The sequence below is a fragment of the Dipodomys merriami genome, unplaced genomic scaffold (assembly GCF_024711535.1).
Source record: "Dipodomys merriami isolate MVZ:Mamm:240054 unplaced genomic scaffold, mDipMer1.0.p SCAF_5, whole genome shotgun sequence".
Classification (NCBI taxonomy): domain Eukaryota; kingdom Metazoa; phylum Chordata; class Mammalia; order Rodentia; family Heteromyidae; genus Dipodomys; species Dipodomys merriami.
The window spans coordinates 3,974,331-3,990,984 of record NW_027206068.1 but is presented as its reverse complement, the minus strand read 5'-3'; the positions used below and the strand labels follow the sequence as shown (position 1 = coordinate 3,990,984).

At 42.6% G+C, this 16,654-nt stretch overlaps 1 protein-coding gene across 9 annotated transcripts in view; it reads right to left on the bottom strand.

The window, feature by feature from the left end:
* The window catches only part of Cobl (cordon-bleu WH2 repeat protein), a 213,354-nt gene that overhangs the window by 128,343 nt on the left and 68,357 nt on the right, over nt 1–16,654 (bottom strand). For 5 of the 9 annotated variants that reach the window (XM_069995972.1, XM_069995979.1, XM_069995974.1 and 2 more), the window contains 4 exons: nt 13,728–13,931; nt 5,316–5,526; nt 2,971–3,199; nt 279–323 (listed from right to left, as the gene is read on the bottom strand). In XM_069995972.1, coding sequence (XP_069852073.1) covers nt 279–323; nt 2,971–3,199; nt 5,316–5,526; nt 13,728–13,931 — 689 coding nt within the window. The remainder of the gene's footprint in view (nt 1–278; nt 324–2,970; nt 3,200–5,315; nt 5,527–13,727; nt 13,932–16,654) is intronic. The other 4 variants (XM_069995973.1, XM_069995975.1, XM_069995980.1 and 1 more) reach the window with 1 other exon arrangement.

The following is a 16,654-nucleotide window of genomic DNA, read 5'->3' as shown; positions in this document are numbered from 1 at the left end:
GTCTTTAATCCAAGTATCACTGTATTCTATCCTGAAATTCTGAGCAGAAGTTGTTTTCTACAATATCATCCTTCATTTCTCACCTACTAGAACCACACAGAAAATTCTTCCACAAGGGGTATTCTTATCTAAATCAACCAGGAAACCAAAGAGCTAAACCATAACCTTAGGATAGCCAGACAAGCGCCCACAGATGCCTCAAGCCACACTCAATTCCTTCCCATCCTGCACACAATTGCCCTGGGCCATGCATGGTGCAGCCTGTGGGCTCACTGTACCTCGGCAGCTCAAGGAAGGCTCCGACTGGGTTTTGGTCAGAAGAACTGAAAAGGCAAACAACAAGAGAGTGAGGATCAACTATGACTTCTTGTGGCCACGTGGACCAAAGACCCAGCAGCCTCTATGGAAGTCTGGGAGATGACTGCAGTGATGAGTCCTGAACTCAGCTGGACTGTGTGCACCTGCAGACCTAGCCCCCACAAGCTCCACTGTCTCAAGCTGCCAGGCCCACTGTAAACACAAGGGGGCAGCAAAGCCTGTGTTTCTTAAAGCTGCCACAGGCAAGAATTCTAGAAGAGGTATGTCTGCCAGCAGCATTTGTGCCAGCTGCCTTTCCCATTCTCCAGCACCTGCAGGGCTTAAAGGAAGTCAACAGGAGCAATGGACGGGTCTGTTCCACGGGTGCCCTCGCTGATCTGCAGGTCAGCTGCAAGAGAGAGAGGAGCCCTCTATATGGTATGCTTCTTGGTTATTTGAAGGCTCACAGGATGAGGTGAAGGTATGGAACAGGGATAGTAATCAAAGACATGGCAACTGGCATGGTCCTAGAGAAAGGGATGCTGCTGGCCATGGAGCTGGAGGCGGTTCCACCATGGTGTGAGGGGATGAATGCTCAAGGGGTGGGGGAGGGAGGACTTGGGGGCTTGGGAACAGCTATTCCCACCAATGGCAGCAGGACTTTAACACAGCTCACTTGCTGTACCTAATGTATTTGGATGCTTCTGCCCAATGTATGCATCAGCCTGTGAGCTGTGCTCAGTCTCCTGATCCCTTCAACTTCTTGTCCTGTTGTTCAGATCATTGTGGGCTTGCTGTGGGCCTCTCCTTAACAGATGCAGGTTTGGAATGACTACTTTTCAGGATATGTCTAGGCATAGTAGAGTAATGGAAATTCATTTGTGCAAGCCTTTCCTCCAAGATTTCCAAATGGAGGGTAACATAGCTTTCCCTTTTCCTTCTTTTTCTCTTTTGTCTTACCAAAGCTTTGTTTTTTTTTAAACTCTCATAAAACAAATTTTCATAGAGCCGAGATAAACTGAGATACACCAACAGCACCCATATCTGTGCAGTGGCTACAGAGACCATTATTGTCTGTCTGGGGTTTAAAGACACTGGGAAGCCAGGTGTCTGTGGTTCAAGCCTATACTCCTAGCTACTCAGGAGGTTGAGGGTCCTGTTTCAAACCCAAACCCATCCTAGGCAGACAAACTTGAGAGATTCTTTATCTCCCACTGACTAGTAAAAAGGTGGAAGTGGTGATACTGGCTCAAGTGGTAAGATACCAGCCTGATGAAAAAAAACCAAGTGAGAGCTCAATCCTCTGAGTTCAAGACCCAGTCCCAACACATGCACACACACAAACGTGGAAACTGGGGAGGCTAGCATCTACACAACAAGGTTGTGGGTTCAACCTCCCAAGGCCTACATATCAAGATAATTTTAAAAACATAGATGTATTATTCTTAAGCATCAGAGCACCTTTCAAGTGAATAAATAAATGCCACGGGAGACTGAGGACTTGCAATCCCCAGGAAGAGGTGGGGATGGTTTTTAGGGGGAAATGTAACCTGTAAAGGGGTCACTCTGATCATTAATTTCATAATACACTTGGTAATAAGAAAAATGCATTTTTATTAGAAGAAATTATTTGAAAAGCTATAGGAAAATGTAAGTGTGTGTGTGTGTGTGTGTGTGTGTGTGTATGCGTGCGTGTGCGTGCTGGTACTAGGGCTTAAATTCAGGGCCTTCTGTTCAAGGCTAGTGCTCTACCACTTGAGGCACAGTTCCACATCTGGAGTTTTGGTGGTTAGTTGGAGATAAGAGTAACACAGATATTCCTGCCCAGGTTGGCTTCAAACCACAATTTTCACCTCTCAGCCTCCTGAGTATTGAGGTTTATAGGTGTGAGCCATCAGTAACCAACTTGGACTGTTTTGAATGACTATGTATTTGTAGAATGAGTAACACAGGCAGTAGGTCTAAAATGAGACTTGCTGGAGTTTTATGAAGCCCATATTACTAATTCTAAGTCCAAGGAACAGAGAGTATATTTGTCTTTGATAGCTGTTAAACAGTCAGCCCTTCATATCCATCAGAAAAACCTGCTCAGGCAATATTTTGGTCTCCGTACCAATGTCAACTCTCAGGCTGCCCCACTAATGGTTCTAATGTGCTAAATTCAGGCTAAGTACCAAATTCATACCATGGATAAGCTGTCACTGGCAACACAACCAGGAAGCTTGGGGTGGTACTAAAGATGTCTTCAGGTATTGATCTCGGGAAATATAATTTGGCCAGTTTCAGGTGAGAATGGTTTTGGGCACCCGCCGTGTATGAAACCCAGGAGCAGCAATGACAACTGAAAAGGAAACTCTAGAAAATATAGTCAAGAAGTTGCAGTAGGGGGTCTAATCTTTTCTTGACTTCTGTTTAACAAAGCTCACAAGGAAACAGAAGTAAAAGTTGTGAGTAGAGATAGAAAGGAAGAGGCATACATACAATCACAAGGAATAAAAATAAGGCAAATTTCTTCCCAGCCCATTCAGGGCTGGATAAAACCAGTCAGAGGTGCATGTAAATTCACATGCCTGTTCTAGCTGGTTCCACAGACCTGTAAGGAGAGCCAAGCAGGTTTTGTGCTCCAGCCATGTTACTTCACAGCAAGATGTGTATGATACAGGAAGGTCTCACCTCTTCTGTTGTCCCAGGCGTAGAGTTCCTTTATCCCCAGCTCATTCAGGGACTTGGACAGCTCCAGCTCCTCCCCAGCAATGTTGTCCCTGAGCAGAACCACGTGATCTGGGCTGACCTCACATTTTGCACAAATGACTGGCAGAATATTTTGCAGCGGCACTTCAGGGCTCACCCTCATGACAGCTTTTTGTGTGCGCAGGTAATTTACTACCAAACGCACAGATTTCTGAAAGAATGATCCAGACACAAAAAGAGTTCTATGAGTTCATCTTCCATGAAGAGTACAACCAATTCTAGAATTGAGTGTGGTGGGATTTTTGTGTGGTCCTAATCATTCATTCACAAAATTGGTGTGTCCCAGGGAAAATGGCAATCATGAATGGTGAAAAATAAATGTCCAGAATATTAGAGGCATCTTAAAAGTATCTTAGAATCTCCTTTACTAATGAAAAAGCAGCCTAACAACACATGGATACATACAGACATGAATGAGGATTCTACATTTAAAATCCAATATAAATACTATTTTGCAAACATTCTGACCAGACTCTAACATGTCACTGTTATTTTCTTAATAGGTTGGAAATGGTAGAAATAATTGGGCTTAAAAACCTCAGGTGGCTCAGTGGTAGAGTGTTTGCTTTGCATGCTTGAGGCCCTGAGTTCAATTCTTCAGCACCACATAAGCAGAAAAGGCCAGAAGTGGTGCTGTGGCTCAAGTGGTAGAGCACTAGACTTGAGCTAAAGAGCTGAGGGACAGCACCCAGGCCCAGAGTTCAGGCCCCACAATTGACAAAACAAAACAAAACAAAACAACCTCATAAAATATCAAGTGCTTGCTTAAGAAGTAAAAGTATCTATATAAATAAAAGACTACTCACAAAATAATACAGCATATGTGGACTGACATGTATTTATATATAGATACTATATACATATATTTAAGTCAGAAATATTTTTTCAAGTATCAGGCATAATAATCTGTAAGAAAAAATAATATCTCTGATTAATGCTGACTCAGTGACTACAGATAAATACAGTAATGTTCTGAGTTTCACCGAGTAAACTTTAATTCAGGCTTGTTAATTACCACATGGTATTAAGAAACTGCAAAGGCAAAAAGAATAAACATGGCACATACAGACAGGTAACAAGGATCTTCCTGGCCTTCATGGTAGGGTGTGAAGGCCATGACAAGGTGGAATTCAGAAGGAAGATGGAACCCATGTCTTTAACTTGGCTTCTCCAAAGGGAATCAAATGAACTCCCTGAGGTTAACTGTCCCTGGGGATCATGTGTTTCAGAAAGGCCACAGGATATAAAGAAGGCTGCTTCTTCCTCTAAGATTTTATTTCAAGAATAAAGGAGAGCCGGGCGCTGGTGGCTCACGCCTGTAATCCTAGCTACTCAGGAGGCTGAGATCTGAGGATCGCGGTTCAAAGCCAGCCCGGGCAGGAGAGACCGTGAGACTCCTATCTCCAATAAACCACCAGAAAACCGGAAGTGGCGCTGTAGCTCAAGTGGTAGAGCGCTCGCCTTGAGCTGAAGAGCTGAGGGACAGCGCCCAGGCCCAGAGTTCAAGCCCCACGACCGACAAAAAAAAAAAAAAAAAAAAAAAAAAAAAAAGAATAAAGGAGAATCTCCTTTGGACTTAGTGTGGATGAGACAAATAAGAGTTCATTCATCACTGAACCCTTTCATAGGAGATGAGCTTTTTAAAAACTGCCTTTTCTATTTTTTTTTGGTCAGTTGTGGGGCCTGAACTCTGGGCCTGGGTGCTGTACTCAGCTCTTCAGCTCAAGGCAAGCACTCTGCCACTTGAGCCACAGTGCCACTTTTGGCTTTTTCTGCTTATGTGGTGCTGAGGAATCAAACCCAGGGCCTCATGCATGCAAGGCAAGCGTTCTACGACTGAGCCACCTTCCCAGCCCATGGAAACTGTGTCAGTACTGGGTTCTAGGACTGAACTAAACTCAGAGCTTTGCACTCTCTCTTGTTTTTTTTTTTCCCACTCAGGGCTGGCACTCTATCACTTGAGCTATACAGACAATTGTAGCTATTTGCTGGTTAATTATAGATGAGAGTTTCATGGACTTTCCTGCCTGGGCTGGCTTCAACCATGGTCCTTAGATCACAGCATCCTGCGTAGCTGGGACTACAGATGTAAACTACCAGCACTCAGATGAAACTCTGTTTCTTACAATAAACCAAGTTTGGTGGCTCATTGCCTAGTATCCCAATAAAGAGCATAACAAAGCTCTCTGTATGTAATGATTGGAAGAAGAGCTATGCTAACCTTCCTCAACACCTGGTATATACTCACACATGGGACCCCCACTGACCTCAGGCACCTTAGGCAGGCCAGGCTTAACTTTCTCTTCAGAACCTTTTTCTTTCAGAAACACTGTGTGCACATTCAAGGTCCCAACCAAAGTATTTGGCTTAAAACTCAAAGGTTGTTGGGTTTCTGAAGACAGGACCTCAAGGGTATGGTGGGAAGGATTCAGATGGTTCTGAAGGCAGAGTTCAACAAGCAGGTCCATCATTGCATGGCTGAAAAAGGGAAAACAAAGCATAATTATTAGGAATGTTGGCACTGTGCCGTTGCCCAGCTAAGTAAGGACAGAACAAATGAACTAGCAGTTAAATGAGAAAATTAGATGCTCTTATGAAGAATGACAACAGCAGCTCATTAATTTCTCACACATGACTGTATAGTAATATGCTCACATTTTCAATACTAGTAAAAAACAGACTACTGAAAGAAAAAGTTGTAATAATGAATCAAAATTCTAATAGCTGGGAAAATAATTGTATTTCTAGTTAAAGCTATGGCATACTGAATTGAATCATCTAAAGTTAGTAGAAAAGATCCTACTTATAGGTACAAGACACTTTTCAATTATTTATAAGTCTCAATTAACACAGAAATGAAGTTATAAAATGAAAAAGTTGATTGATAGGTACTATTATAAACAATAATGCATAAAATTTGGATAAACTGGAAGACAAATGTGACCTAGTCAAATTGAATAAAGGTAAAATAGTGAGAAATATTCAACTTACACAAATGAAGAGAACAGCCAGAGGCAGAGCCCAAGTGGTAAAAATGCTGTCTAGCAAGCACTAAGCCCTGAGTTCAAACCCCAGTACCATCAAAATAAGAAAAAAGAAAAGTCTAGAATTTATTTGGCTCACAGAAAATTCAAAGACTAATGTCAATGCTTTGACAACTTTTCCAGAAAATGGAAAACACTTTCTAACTCATCTTGTAAATCTACCATCACACTGATACTAAAGACAAACTCGGAAGAGAAGTACAGGCCAAATATTTTGATAAACATGGATGGAAAAATCTTTATTAAAATCCTAACCAAGCTGGGTGCCAGTGGCTCACACCTGTAATCCTAGCTATTAGGAGGCTGAGGATTGCAGTCCAAATCTAGGAACTAGTCCATGAGACTCTTATCCCTAATTAAGCACCATAAAGCTGAAAGTGGAGTTGTGGCTCAAGTAATAAAGCATTAGCCTGAGCAGAAAAGCTCAGGGACAGCACAGAAGCTCTTGGGTTCAAGCCCCAAGATGGCATATAAAAATAACTTCTATCCCTGGGATGCAAGGATAATTCAACATAGATACATCAATGCAATATATCACTAATTGGGTCATAAAAATAAGTAAAACCACAATCATTCTACTTGGTATGGATGAATTTTGTCATTAGACAAGACTCAACATCCATTCATGATTTTTAAAAAAACTTTCCAAATAATAGATATGGAAAGAACTTCAATAATAAAAGTCTTTTATGAAAGGTACAAAGCTAATATATTCACTGAGGGAAAGCTGGAAGCTTTCCTTGGAGGCAGAAATGGATGTTCACTTTCAGCACTGTTATTCAGTATAGTACTGAATCCTAACCAGAAGCACTGCACAAGAAAGTTATATAAAAGCATGTATACCAGAAAGACATTCCTTTTTATGTTTGTCAGTGATGATATGGGTGAATTAACCTGAAGGTTCAGTGATAACCATGCAACATTGTTAAAACTAATAAATTATTTCAGGGAAGTGGCTGGATACAAAATCATAAGTTTCCTGAGCTTTCTCTCCTCAGTCTGGAGGTGGCTGCACTGAGATCCGAGTAGACACAAGTCTGACTACAGGTAGTCCAGAGTCCAAGGGTGCCATCTTAAGGTAGACTATCTGCCCTGTAGTGTTTTGTGTTTTATTTAAAACTTAGATGCTGGACACATATTATCCTACCATTAAAATACCCATGATTTTTCCACTACTCTTCAGGAACTCACGTGAAGTTCTTGGCACGTGACTTGCATCCCTTGCCGCTCAGCAACATGCCATGGAGGTGTTGCTGGCTGACATTTTAAAACATCAGACCTCAAGCAGCCCCCTAGTTCTTTCAAGCTCTTTTGGTGCACTGGAGAAATCCACACAGAGAGAAGGCTGCAACACAGCAGCAACTGCCCAACAATGGACAGAAAAGCACCAGCTGTGGTACAGTCCCTAGGGTTTTCTCTGCAGATCCATCAGACTCTAACCTGCCTCCTGCCACCTTGGAACAAAGGACTAATGACTTTCCTAAGTGGGTGTTATGTGTATCTCTCCACAAGGTCTTTGTAGGTCACTGGGCCACTGGGCTGTGGGAAGCTTTTCAGGCTGGAGGAGGCTGCCTGGTAGCTCTTAGGACTTCTCACCACCTGCTGGTTCTGGCCTCCCTTCCCCCCCTGGCCAGTTCCCTGTCACATCACATCACATCATGTCACGCTCTGAAGGAGCAGCCCCTGTCCCTGATCAACAGCTCTCCACATGCTTCCCTTTAATTAGCCTCATCTCTTCTGAGGCAGCACTGTTGTTAGTGGAGGCACGCAGGGGCAATTTGCCCAGGGTGGGATTCTGGTGCTACTGTGTACTGCTTCTCCAACCTGGGCAACTGGAGGCACCACTGTGTACCTGAGTTTTCACGCAAGGAGAGAGCCTACCTTAAGGTAGCCTTAATCTTATGTGAATTAACTGTGAGGAATTGAGCCCTCAGCCAGGCCCGGGTCAGTGCTTGCTAAGTAAATGAAGTAAATTGTTGCTGACCTTTCCATTTGGATACCAGGTAGTGAGACCCTTGCCTAGCTCAAGAAGAGGATCACCTGTCTCAATGTGGCCGAATGCCATCCTGCTCTCAGCAAGCACCAAGACATTGGATCCTTCAAAGAAGCATCCTCAGATACTGCAGAGTTGTTTCACCATCTCACAAGGGATGAAACTGAGACAATTCGATCGGGTATGTCAACATGCTGACAAATGTGAGGAACCTCCCTGGCCTCAATCCCATAGGAACATCGATGCTTTCAGAGACCTGAGACCCTCCCACAAGTCTCCTCCCCTCCTTCACAGTATCTGACTATATTCAAGTATAAAAGAAAATAGACTGCCCCTAAACTCAGTGTGTTAGTTACCTTTCTTGATGCTGTGAAAACAAAAACAAAAACACCTCATATAGTCAAATATAAGGGGAGGAGATTTAGTGTGGCTCACTGGTTCAGAGACTTCAGTCTATAATCCTTGCTTTTGTTGATTATGGGCCCACAGTGAGGCAGAACATCATGGCAGTGGGCCTGTGTGGAGGAAGAGGCTGTTCACCTCACAGTGGACAGGAAGAAGAGAGAGACAGAGACAGAGAGAAATAAAGTGAGGGAATGAGGGAGGGAGGACCAGGGACCACCTTCTAGGCATGCTCACTATAATCAACTTCTTTCACCTAGATCCCACTTCCCAAAGTTTTTAGAATGTTCCAAAATGACATCACCAGCTGGGGTCCAAACATTCAACAAATGATCTTCTAGGGGACACTTCATATTCAAACCTCCAAGCAGGCCGGGCTGGAGGGCTTATGAGAGCAGAACTCTTTCTTAGGTTTTCTTCCTCATTTGTCTTCAATTCCATTTTTTTTCTAGGTTCTTTACCCTACTGTTCCCCAAATGTCTTTGACGTGCTCATAATGTTGAGATAGAATCTGAGGCTTTTTTGGGCACTTGTTAAGGTCTTTTTAATTTAAATATTTTTTTTCAAATGTATTCTCAAAATAGATGTGCATGGACTTCAAACATTGTTTCTGGATGAATCGGTAACCTCAATGAGAAACAAACTAGTCTTGTTTCACATATGACTCTTCCTGAAGTCCTAGCACAGAGGTGGACCAAGAAATTAAACGCTTGTGTCACAAATCCCTGCTCAGAGACCAGAGAGCAGATCACAACTGGGACAGAGTCCAGAGGACACGCCCCATGTTTATCCGACCATGCCCACTTAATGAACAGCCCTCTTGTAACAGAGGGCATTTCTCTGTGAGTCACAAGCTTGACATCCTGATAGATCCTGAGCCTTCCTGGGTAGAAAGGAACCTCGTCTGAGGTGATAAAGTTGCTGCTGATTTTTGGGGAGCTGTGTGGAATACAAATCCTCCCATAGTGTCATCTGACCAATGGGAATCGGGGCTCATTCTCAGGACCATATTCCTGAAACCTAGTAAAGCTAGTGGAGCACAATCGTAGGGAAAATCTGGAAGTGTCACATGCAATCTTCCTGGCTTCATTGCTCTGATGAAACTTGCTAGGCCCCATCCTAAGGATTTCTAATTCAGAAATCTACATTTGCAACAAGGTCCCAGGTAATGCTGCAGGCCCAGGGCACCCACTTTAAGAATGACTGGATTGGTTAAGTATGCAAAATGTGCATGTTTAGTACTTATTTGCGATCAATAAATAATTGAAAATTTTAACATATATAATCTATCAAATTACAGGAAAGTGAAATACTAACTCTGTATGATTAGTATATCACCACATTCAAAACAACTACAGCATCTTCTGGGAGGTATTAAGCTCTGTGTTTAGTTAGAGCATGCTGTCCTTGTCCTTTATTATTTCCTTATACAATTATCATTTAAGAAATATTAGATAATAGATATTGAAAATCTCTTTCTATGAATCACAGTGGTCTTATTTTCAGCTTCTCTAGGATTTATCAAACACAATACAGACCCACATTTCTTATCTTTGAGAGTATGGGGAGCTAAGTATGTACTGATCAGGTCAGCACAATGGCCACCTGACATGACACCCAGGTGAGTGAAGGAATTCTGGGAGCTCATACAAAAGGCCAGGCTCTGGGATTCACTTCTCTATCACAGAGAGTTTACCACTATGGACTGGATTTTCCGTTGAAGATATTTTCCTTCAAATGAAGACCAGCCTTCGTATTTTTTCAAATGAAGACACCACTCTACTCTTTCTCTTTAGAAAGAGGCCCTCTTTGGTCTGTGAAAGGATGAGCATATTCTTTTCTAAATCGGGGCTTAAATAGAACACCACACTGACAAAAAGTACAGAGATTGTTTTAAGCAAAATCTAGTCATCTGACTTCAGCCAGCTCCTGTATTATTAAAGAGTGTAAAATGTAACATAACCAATTCTCCAAACACGCAGCAGTTTCCCCTGTACAGCCAGCCATCTCTTGAACTGGATACTTCCTCATGTAGAAAGTTCTCATAAAGAAGACTTATTTGTAATTAGATGCTTAGGGGCCCAGTCTGCAAACCAGCTTCTCTTGAATTTAGAAGCATAAATAAAAGTTTATGTCTGTTCATACATGTTTGGACTTCTGGGCTATTCTTGAAGAAATGATGTAGTAACTCTGAAGGACAGTGGTACCAGCTCCCTGCAAGCAACTTCAAGGCCAGTGGTCTATCGCTTTAATTAGGGTACACAAAGTAAAGAGAAGAAGGTGCTGTCTCTTCAAAGCTGTTCAAAGGAAGCTTCATGAAAGGTGATGAAGCATCGAGAGACTTGGACTATATCTTTGAGATACAGAAGTTTGAGCAGCTGGAATTAACCAACATTTGCCATTGTACCCAGTAGGCTGTATCATTCTGAATTATATAAATCATTCATATTCACACTGGTTCACAAAGGTAAGAGATAGGGGATAGGAAAAGGCAAGATCCACACTGTTATTTTCTTAACAGGAAAAAAGAGTGATTGGAATGACAATGTGTGTGTGTGTGTGTGTGTGTGTGTGTGTGTGTGTGTTTGTGTGTGTACACATGTATGTGTATGTACACACACATTCACCAGTGAAATTTCATGCAGATTCTAAAGTCATTTTAAAACTATAACAATATAATGTACTTCTTTGGGATTTTGTTGTTGTTATTGTTATTGCTGTTGTTATTTCATACTGGTACTGGACCTTAAACTCAGGGCCTCATGCTCTAGATTGGCTTTTTTCCTCAAGGCTGGTATTCTACCACTTAAGCCAAACATCAACTTTTTGTTGGTTAACTGAATATGAGTCTCACAGACATTTCTGCCCAAGCTGGCTTTGAACCTCAACCATCAGTTCTCAGCCTACTAAGTACCCAGGATTACTAGCTAGCACCTAGCTATGATGCAATTCTTAAATTATAAGGCTATGTGGGGAATGTTTACTTACAATGACAATAACTTTGTAAAACAGATAAACTCAAAATTTCTTCTAACTCTACTACTTGCTGCAGAAACCCTGGGAGCTAGGCTAGGAAGGTTTGGAGGTACTGTTTTCAAGTCTGGTGTCTCCTCTGTTGGGTGGTTGTGGTTACAAGGACCTGAGCCCTACTGCTTGATGATGGCTATAAGAAGGACTCCTGGCCCCAAGAGCAACCTTTATGCCACTCTGGAGGCATCATTTGGATCACTGTGGCCTTACATTCTACAGGTCAAGACATAGTGTACCACAACTCAACAGTCTGGAATGATGCTACTCAAATTTTTCTTCACATATCCCATAAAATAATTTTGAAAACTTATGTACACTTTTTTTGTCAGTTATAGGGCTTGAACTCTGAGCCTGGGTCCCTGCACTCTTCAGCTCAAGACAAGCACTCCACTGCTTAAGCCACAGCACCACTTCTGATTTTCTAGTGGTTTACTGGAGATAAGAGTCTCACAGACTTTTCTGCCCAGGCTGGCTTTGAACCATGATCCTCAGATCTCAGCCTCCTGAGTAGGATTACAGGTGTGAACCATGGTGCCCGGCCTTATTTATACTTTACTGGGGGAGGAGGGCTGGGTTGGGGACGGGGGGAGGATGGGATGGGAAGGGGAAACAAAGGAGGAGGCTACAATGCTTGATAAGAAATGTACTCATTATCTTGCTCATGTAATTGTAACCCTTCTGTACAGTATTTTCACAATAAAAATAAATAAATAATAAAAAATTATCTCCTGGGGGATAGGGGTATGGCTTACTGGTAGAGCACTTATCTAGCATTTTCAAAGCCCTGGGTTACATTCTCAATGACATCCACAAAAACAGACCAAAATTATCACCTAAAGTTTTCATTCATTAATTAGCTGACTTAAAAAGTAATGTGAGGGGCTGGGAAGGTGGCTCAGTGGTAGAGTGCTTGCCTTGCATGCTTGAGGCCCTGGGTTCATTTCCTCAGCACCACATAAGCAGAAAAAGCTGGAAGTGGCACTGTGGCTCAAGTGGTAGAGCGCTAGCCCTAAGCTGAAGAGCTGAAGGACAGCACCCAAGCCCAGAGTTCAGGCTCCATCACCAACAAAAAAAACCCACAAAAGTAATGTGATCAATTAAATTAGTTAATAGTCTATTAATTAACCAAATTTGTTAACTAATAGTTTTAAAAGATGGGTTAAATTCAAGTATTATTCAAATACTTTAAAATAAATACTTCACAATAAATAATAAAGTCCTTCCATTACACATTAGAATATAAGTCTGAAAACAAACATACCCAGAGTTCTTTCATTATTCATTTTAGCAATTTTTGGGCAAATTGCTTTTTAAAAGCTAAATATTTTTGTCATTTCCTATTCTCCTGGTTTTCTAGAAATTACAATTTCACTTGCATCTGTACCGGATTTATGAATCTCTTTTTATGCTTGAAAGATTTTTATAATTGATCATTCCACTATAATTCTCTAGCATAAAACATGTAAACATACATAAGGGGTTCTTTTCCCTCATTTAGTTTTTTTCCTATGTATTTGTTCATATTCTTATCATGGACTGAGTTATCAGTCCTCACAATCAGAGTAGTGGGAAATTGCTCAGACAGCACAATGGTGAAGTACTTTTGATCAGTATCAAGGAAACAATGCAACTCCATGGGAAATAGAATTCTTGGTTCCATGAATGGAGGCAGTCCTGCCAGTACTTCCACATGGCCACTGTAAATAAGGTAGCATGTAATACACCTCCACAGGCTGATTTGTGCTAAGAGGAGGAGTGGGAGCCGAGGATGTGGAAACTGAGCCTCTTTTTTAAGTTCAAAATCCATGCATCTTGTTCATCCCTTCATCTAAACTTCAACTGCTTTCATTACAAAAGTAAAATGCCAAGTACACTTTAGTTCTGCAACAGGACATTGGACGTTTGAATGGCTCATTCAGGAAGCTGAAAGGCACCAAAGCCAAGGATGTGGGCTACAGACTGAGAATATTGGGCCAACCCTGAGCCACTAGTCAGCTCCTTATTATGCATGGAACTCTATACCTGCTAACTCATCTAACCAGATGGTGCAGTCCCAGCTCCCCTAAAGGTTACTATGAGTCTAGCTGGGCCAGTTAGCACACACTCATTCCAGGTGGGACAAATCCAACAATTTCACAATTCTGCATCTCCTCTTCACTCCTGCACACTTGAGGGAGCTCAGGAGCTCCCAATATATCAGACAATCTTACCTCCCGCTGACCACACTTTGCTTCTCCAGCCCACTGGGCAGAACCACAGTAATGTCCAGGGTGCTATTCTGCAGGGCCTCCTTCATGTGGACCAGATTCTGCTGCGAGCCAAGGGCTGCCTGGCGAGGAAGGTTCTGTTCACAGTGGACACTCAAGGTAGCAGGTTTCCCAGGAGGTGGGGGAGCACGAGATTTCATCTTCCTCCTTGAAAATGAAATACAGAGTACTGGATGAAGTTTTCCTGCTTTTCTAGTATTTAATTCTTCTTTGTTTTGTTTTGTTTTTTTATACTAGTACTGGGGCTTGAACTCAGGACCTGAACACTGTCCCTTAGCTTTATTTTGCTCAATGCTGGCATTTTGCTACTGGAGCAACAGCTGCACTTCCAGCTTTTCTTCTTCTTCTTGAGGTAAAAATATCACCCGAATGTTCCTGCCTAGGTTGGCTTCAGACCGTGATCCTCAGATCTCACCCACCTGAATAACAATTCATTCTTTTTTTTTTTTGGCAATGACCTGAATGTCTTTATTCTACAACATGAAGAGTCATGTTGTATCCACCATTTTATCCTTTCATTATTGAAGTCTCAACAATTCAACAGTCAGTAATTCATTCTTATAAGGATTCATGTCTCACAAAAATCTGTAAGCTACAGTCTTTCAAATCAATATATCAGCAGTCTTCAGTGCTAATAGATAATGTCTTCCTTAGACACATAAAAACTAAAGCAGTTCACAGGGAAAAAAATAGAGAAAGCATTTTTAATAACACGTACTCCTGATGAGAAACATTCTAAAAATGTGGTCACTACGTGTGAACAGCACTGTTCCTTGTACAGTCCCCTGGATCAAGGTGTGGCTGTGTTTGCTTGACCTGGCTCTTTCTGATTTTCTATCCCCAAGTCTAGTAAGAGGACTATAACAAGAAAAGGACACACCTGGGGGGACAATGGCCACTAGGTTTAAATGGGTTGAGTGGTATGTAACAGGGAATCTTCCCCATAGAGGAAAGTCTGTACAGAAGGAAGTGAGTAATAGCTGGAGAGAGACTGAAGTGTCTCCATTCGCAGGCCCCTGGAATTCTGGCCATCAGAAACCAAGGCTCTCACCCCAGCCACAAACATGTCCCAGACATGTTGCCATTATTCAGAGTCTATTTAGGGGTGATCATCCATGAAGACACTGTGAACAAGGCAGTGTGTGATACCTCCACAGGCTGACTAGTGCCAACAAGAGGCGTGGAATATGAGGGATGGTTCAAACAGCAATGGCCCAGTCTTGGTCCAGCTTCTTCTTAGTGTCAAGGGACTCAATGTTATTCCTCGATTTTATGTCCATCCTTAATGACAGAACAAGAGGCTTAAGAGGACAGTGTTAACATTGGCTCTGAGGCCACATCTGGATATTGCACAACAGAATATCTCTTCTGCCACTGTGTGTCCAGGTCATCAGGACATGCCATTCATTCTATGGCTGTGTATTTCAGGTGAGTCTCCATTTCCACCCGGACAAGAGCAGGGCTGACTATAGGACCCTTACCTCTTTCTTAATTCTAATTTTCTAAATCCTAGGAAAATATAAGTCCCAAACCACCACCATGATGGACTAAAAGTAAAATTACAAACAAAATAAAAAGCGCTGGTGAGGATGTGGAAAAGCTAAAGTGCTAGTAGGAATATCAATGTTCTTGGCCACCCTTGCTCCTCTGCCTCTTAGACCATTTGCCTCACAACCAGCTGGCTTTGCTGACCAGGCTGCTCAAGGGGAAGGCAAAGTATCTGAGCCTGTAGAGGTTAACGTCCCAGGACAACGAGTCCAGCAAGAGGGACAGGCCTCGCTCTTGTGCCCTGTTGAATGACCAGGACTTTTGGAGTAGGGTTAGTCAAGAAGGCACACGTAGGAGACAGAGGCTGTCCCTGGAATGAGCCACACCACCTTTGATCAGGTGGCTTTATGTCTGTAGTGATGGCTTACCTGATGACAACTATCTGCCTCTACATATACGGTCATAGTGAGAAATACAAAATTCCCAGAGAGGACCACAGTGGCTTACAGAGTCATTTTCACTCAGGTGTGTCAGCAAGCAAGGGGATCTGCTCAGACACTGTGCTGCTGTGTCTAACTGGGATTCACAAAGCATGGGCAGTTGAGAAAAAGCAGGATTGTTGTGAAAGTCTGAGGAAGCCCTGGGGGCTAAGGGCCTTGCTTGGCTCCTCCTGCCATACCAGTGGCAGGTGCTCCCAGCTGATGCCAGGAAGGCATAGAAATCAGCCCTTCCTTCCTCTCTCTCCCACTCAGCAGGGAACAGGCTCTTCAGGGGTGAATCATGCAGCACACAGCTCAAATTCCTTTGGGTTCTCCAAAGGGAGAGCTGGGTGTGTCCTGGCAAGAACTATGTATAGAATGCAAGGTGTAACTAACAAACATTTCTAGCATACTCGGCTCCAAATGTTGTGAATGTAAATCCATTACATATCCACTAGGTCTGAACAAGGTTGACTAATTCTCACATGGGCTAAGCTGTTCTCAGCTTAGGTTCACATTGAGAGCTTCAGAATGCTTGAAATCTCCCTGAAAATCACAGGAGCTAAGACATGGGTGAAATGGCTCAGTGAATGTAAATCTCAGACTCAGGGTATAGGCAGAAGAATTAAAACCAAATTGTATCCGCACAGCAGGCATCTAGGTATACTAGATAGGTCCAATGGCACCAAGGTCTACAGACTGAACAGAAACACCTTACATTAGACCAGAGATCAGAAGGCCTCTCCTTATCCTTTCTTCTATCTCTCCAGTTGAAGCCATCAGCTTAGGGACATGAAGGTGTAACAATTTTACCGTCCAAGAGCAATGTACAATGAAGTTGATATTTTGCTGCCACCAGCAGTGATGTATGCTATACTGTACCTGCTGCTCACAGGGAACCTC